This window comes from Mustela lutreola, chromosome 2 (genome assembly GCF_030435805.1).
Source record: "Mustela lutreola isolate mMusLut2 chromosome 2, mMusLut2.pri, whole genome shotgun sequence".
Classification (NCBI taxonomy): domain Eukaryota; kingdom Metazoa; phylum Chordata; class Mammalia; order Carnivora; family Mustelidae; genus Mustela; species Mustela lutreola.
This window is the reverse complement of record NC_081291.1, coordinates 115,139,030-115,145,029: the sequence shown is the minus strand read 5'-3', so window position 1 is coordinate 115,145,029 and position 6,000 is coordinate 115,139,030. Positions and strand designations below refer to the sequence as shown.

Sequence of the window (6,000 nt, the reverse complement as noted above, 5' to 3'; positions counted from 1 at the left end):
TTTTCCACCCTACTCCTAGAATCAGTCATTTCTTTAATGTTCCTTTTATTGGAGAACAGTGTTAGAAACCAAAATATGAACACAAGTTGTGCTTGTTGCTACTGGGATGTTGCTGTTTATTGGTTAGGCCACATTTTTAACCTCACTGTGTTTCAATTTTCTCACCCTTAAATGGCAAGAATAATAGTACTCTGTAAGGAGAGATTAGAGAATTATATCAGAGTTTAGTGTGGTCTCAGACAGTAAATGTTCAGAAATGTTAATGATTATTTCTCAGAATTTTTTATATTTGAGCTACATTTAGTTTCCAAAGTTCTTTCTTGTCTGCTAATTCATCTGTTTCTACAAATCTCAGACAGAGGTAGGGCAAAGATTTTCCTGCCAGCTAATAGACGGAGAAATTAAGTGAACGACAGGGTCAACCTACTCTGCACTAGAACCTAAGTCTCTTGATTTCAAGGCCTGTTCTAGACCCAGATTGGCTATCATCTCTGTCACATGATTGGTATAGATTTCCCTTCCCTGATCTTACCTACCTTTGCTTGAAGGGCCACTTGTTGATGGTGATTCTTTGATTCCTGCCATCAGGGGACAAGATCAACTCAGTAAAAGCAAAGTACATACTACACTCCAGAACAGGACACCATAGACATAGTGCCTTATTTTCTGAACCAAACAATTAAACATATGATCAAAAACAAAACAAAACAAAACAAAACCATTTTGTTTTGTTTTGTTTTGTTTTCTCTTCTGGGTGTGGAGGAGGAGTGGAATTTGGATGCTGAAAGATTAGCATCCTGGTATATATGGTAATTGATAGGAACAACAGGACAAGGTATTTAATCAGAACTGACCCCCCAAACCTGACATGCTATAGTATTGACAGTACAATCTTCCCCTCATCTCTCTTCAAGATACAGTGATACTAATCAGATGCAGAGAATTGTTGATAAGTGAAAACACAATTTACCAGAATCATCAGTGCATGAAAAATATAGAAGCCAAACGGAATGCTTTGGCTCAATGCAGATGTTTATTGGAACACATGTGTAGTTACTCATAAGAACAAGAGCTTCCGTTGCTAATGAAATTGGCATGATCATTAGTGCTACCAAGCATTCATGGGAGGAATCACAGCTTGATACAAAAGCTATTTTAGGGAGGTGGATTTTTGCTGTCTAAGAGGCAGCATATTTTGAAGTTGGAATGGCTGCATTTGGAGGTAAGGAGTTTCCTATCTCTAAAGAAGATGGTCCTAATAGACATTTCAAGCCTCTGCTTCTATCGCTCTGTGAGAAGTTTGGGTTTCTTGAACCTTCACAGCAGTGCAGGGGCTGATGTAGCTAATAAATGCTTCCTGATCAAAGGTGAGCTAAAGCTCCACAGCCCATTTAGACATATCCTCAGAATAAGGGTAAAATTGTAGTTGGGGGAAATAACAAAAGGACCTGGGTCCAAACAGAAGTCTGGATTTGTATATAAATCTTCAGGCTATTCAAGCCCCACAGTTGTCTGACCTTTAGGAGAAAGGCTATTTCAGACGTTGATTCTGACCCCAGAATCAGAACAATGGCTCAGTAAATGTCATTTTTGTGAGAGAAGCTGGCGTAATCTCAGGAAAGCCCGAGTGGATGTTTACTCGTGTGCTCCTTCCACCTGGAAGGCCTCCCTCTCTCTTGCCTGTGGAAATGGTCTCAAGGGTCAGAGCTAACATCATCTCCTCTCGGATGCCTTCCTGAAGTCCCCTGTCCCAATGCCTCCATACCAGAGTGGCCATACTGCTCCCAAGGGTAGCATTTAGCAGGGCTCATTCTTTTCATGGTAGTCACCTGCGCACGTGTCAGACTTTCCTGTAGGAGCTCCTACATTTTGGTGTTCTCCATAGCAGTCAGCACAGCCTAGCCCATGGGGCCACCCAGGCAGTGCTGTGAAATGGGACAGTATGGGGCTTTGGAATGTCTTAAAACAACTTTAAAACTTCGCATTGCAATTCTTTGGTGTCTGAGACAGAGCTCCATCTTGTCTGACATGTATCTGATGAAGCTGGGTACCCATTGTCATCTTCCCTCTACAGTGAAGACAGCAGGGCACCAAGAGGTAGAATGACTTGCTCATGGAACCAGAAGCAGCCTGTGAATTGCTGTCCCTGAGCATTCAGCCTAGGGCTTAGTGTCCATGAGTTCTCACCCTTCATTATCTTCTTCCAGCAAGAGATCCTGAATGACTCCACCAACTGCAATGCTGCTAAGAATTGAAATCGCCCATGAAGATCAATTTTGATAGAACAAAAAGACAGGAACTTGGAGCTTTTGATTCCTTGAAGGGCTTAAATCTCAGAGCTCTGGAAGGGATGAGGTCTCTGGAAGCTTCCTGAGAGAGGAGGTTGCTCTTGGAGGGGAGAGGCATTCTGCTTGGTAAACACTTATAACCTTGCAAGGCCAGGGCATGCATGGTGAGGGACAAAGGTGAGGAACCAGTGGAATGGCTTCTTGGAGTCTGTTGTGGACATAAGGAGGAAGAGTGCAGGGGCCTGAGTCTAGCGCAGCAGGGCTGACCCTGTGCAGCTCAGGTTCCCAGGAAGGGAACGAACAGATGTTGTGCCTAGGAATAAGGAGGTTCCCTTGACTAGCACTTTGCTGGGCTATGTTCTTGGGAACGGGCACATGACAGATGGGGTGGGGGTGGGGAGGGCATTGTAGCAGTTGCAGTATTGGGTCTGCATCAAAACCCTATCGAACCATAAGTTAATTTTTGCCTTTCGTTATTTCAGCTTTAAGTCATCTTATCAAGGAAAAATGTCTTCATTAGATCCTAGGCTGTCAAAGCTGGGAAGGTCCTTTCGGACAAAGAGAAGGGGCTTCCATAGAGTCACACAAGAGCTGGGGGCAGAGCTAGTTCTAGAACCTGGCATCTGATTTCCCAGTCCACTGCTCTTGGTTGCTCCCTCATCCCCATCCTGCTTCTCTCAGGCACTCTTATGGCTTGGTGTCCAGCTCACATTAATAAGTGCATGGCTATTGGACATGCTCTAGGACTAAGAATCTTGTCTCTTTTGCCTTTTTATGGCGGTCAGGGATTGGGACTGAGAAAAGTGCATAGTAGCAAAGAGATATTTGCGGGCAGATGAAGGAGATGGTCAAGGTTGAGGGGAAAGGTGCATACTGATCAGCCCTAAAGAGCCAGTGGGATTTGTAAGAGAGCTTCAACTGCCTGGTAAGCACAATGACCTCTTGCTAAGTCATGTTTACTGAGCACTTAGGTTATGTCTGCACTGTGCTAAGTGCTATGTAATTATTAATTAATTTTATCCTCATCAGACACTTATGAGGTAGGTAAGGTATGCCATTTCCATAATATTGAAGAAAAAAACGGATTGAGAGGTAAAATCACCTGCCCAGTGATGCAAAGCTGGTGAGCGATAGTGTTTGGATTCAGCCTTGTGTTCTGATCACTCAGCTACTCAGCCTTTAGAAAGTGTGGAAAGCAGGCTGAGATGCCCCCTTTAGGAGCCCCTAAAGGGTGGGCTGAAGGAAGGGGTGAGGGGGAGGGGCATCCTGTACCAGAGAATTATCCTGTGCTGCTGACTGACCACAAACAGGTGGTGTCAGGGGTGAGGAACGGAATTCAATTCATCATCCTGGTGACCCTCTGGATCCAGTCCTTATTGTGGTAGATGTAGGAATATACTCCGTAGCGGTCCTTCTTTCCACAGTCGTCGCCCCAGGACACAGTTCCCACCAGATACCACTCTCCTCTCTCCTTATCCAGAGTCACCATGGGGCCTCCAGAGTCACCTGCACAGGCGTCCTTTCCCCCTAGATGAAAAGGAGATGCAGGTTAAAGGGCTCCTCTACCTAGCCCCCAATCCAAAGGAGCCTCCTTTTCCCTACATCTGACTTGTAGTTCAGAAAATTGGACGCGAGGGGGCGCAATAGACCATGTGACCCAAACCTGGGCTGAGCGTGGTTCTGTCCTGCCCCTTCAGAGCTCAGAGATTTCAGAAAGTGAGGGCTGGTTTGGGACTCTTCTTTCATAGGGGAAAACTTGGGCTTGGAGAAGAGAATGGCGGGGATTTTTTGGCGCTCCTTTCTCTGACACAGTGGAATCCCCCAGTGGATTTCTTCCTCTTTTGACCATTCTCCTTCCTGTCCTCTGACTCCTCCATACAGTCACCCCTCTTCAGGATGGCTGGTGGTGCCCTGTTGTAAGCCGTCTCTTGACTTACCTTCCTTCTCCCCAGCACAGATCATGTCCCTGGTCACTTTCTTCTTCAGAGGGGCATAGGCCTCCTGGCATGTACGGTGGTCCACGATCGGAATTTCGATCTGGAACAGAAGGCCATGGTTGGTCCCCACCCCTTGGCTGAGGAGACCTTCCTGCTCTGACACACCTAGAGCTGGTTCCTCTCTGTCCCCTTCCAGAATGAGCCTGGGTCTACCTTGGACCTGGTCCCAGAAACTACCCTCTGGTGCAAGTAAAGGAACACTAAAGAGTCAGGAGATCCATGTTCTGCTACTGTCTCAGTCATGAACTTGCTGTGTGAGCTTGAGCAGGTCTTTTGCCCTCTCTGGGACTCAGTTTTCTCATTTGTAGAATGGAAATAATATTTGCCTAGCACATTCATCATTCCGAATATGAAAATGTATACAAAACCTATGGTCAATCTACTTTCCCTCCACCCCTATAATTATTGGATGTGGAACCTGAGACACATAGTGCAATCCTGGCCTTTGAGACCTCTGAGACGGCTTCCTTATCTGAAGAATGGAAGTCACCATATTTGACATACTCATCACATGGAATGGTACAGAGGAGATGAATGAACAGATGCTTTGTAAACTACAAGCACTGTATAAATGTTCAGTACCATGGGGGTTACCGCCGCTCACCTTACAGCAGGTATTTACGTACTTTCTCCCCCACTACAGTATGATATATATATATATATATTAATATATATATATATATATATATATATATATATATATATATTTACCTGAAGCAATAAACTGATACATAAAAGTGAAATACTGTGATTAGTATTGCCCTTGGGGCTTTGGGATAGATGTTGGAGCAGAAGTCTGTGACAACATGAGGAAACACATGAGTCTCATTTACCCAAACTGAGAACAGCGTGGTTCACATGCTCCAAGATTATAGCTCCTGTTGACCCTCGCCATTTAGGCCTCTCCTGGACCACAGCCTTCCCAGAGAGGTGGAGAGAGAATGTCAGGGCAGGGTGATCATGAGCCCATATCCTCAGTGAACCACCAAGTGCCTGACTCACCTCTACTCACCGTTCAAGCATTGTTCAAGAGTTACTTCCTTTGGGAAGCCCTTATGGACCCCAAAGGCGAGGTTGGATTTCCCGTTATACATGCTGGAGCTTCCTGCACTCCTTCCTCATCACATTTATCATGTTGATGACTACTTTTTGCCCCTCTCACTTGACTATCAGCACGAGGAAGCTGGGGACCGGATGTGTTCTCTCCCACTCCTCCGCCCCCTCAGCATTCCTAGTAGCTAGCACAATGTCTGGTCCATGGGAGGCACCAAGTAAATGCCTGGGAATTAATGAAAGAAGGGATGAATGGTTGTTGCAAATCCGAAAACTTAAACTATGTTACAATATCCTATGTTGAAGGATGCAGAAATTAGCTGTGGCAGTTATAAAACCCAGTCATGTCAGAATCAGGCAGGTCTTGGGGGGACATCTAGCATGGCCCCTAACTTTGCAGCTTGAGACACTATGCAATTGTCTAGAGAGGCAAATGACTTGTTTTGGATCACCCAGCAAGTTGGTAGGAGCCAGTACTTGGAGTCAGAACTCTCTTTTCCAGGACACTATTCTTTTATGAAATGATATAAATGTGAACTTTTAAATGCAGCCATCAAGTTCATTATTCAAGGATTGTAGCTCTCAAGAGGCCAATCTTTAGCTCATTCTTGGTTACTCCGGAATGTGAATCCTTATGGTACACCGAGAGATCATCTTTTGGG

At 45.1% G+C, this 6,000-nt stretch overlaps 1 protein-coding gene across 1 annotated transcript in view; it reads right to left on the bottom strand.

Moving 5' to 3' along the window:
* Nucleotides 1-993: 993 nt before the first annotated feature.
* Nucleotides 994-6,000, bottom strand: part of MASP1 (MBL associated serine protease 1) — a 65,137-nt gene continuing 60,130 nt past the window's right edge. The window contains exons 14-15 of the mRNA XM_059163180.1: nt 4,226-4,325; nt 994-3,815 (exon numbers count right to left, since the gene is read on the bottom strand). Of these exons, the coding sequence (XP_059019163.1) occupies nt 3,625-3,815; nt 4,226-4,325 (291 nt within the window). The 3' untranslated portion in view covers nt 994-3,624. The remainder of the gene's footprint in view (nt 3,816-4,225; nt 4,326-6,000) is intronic.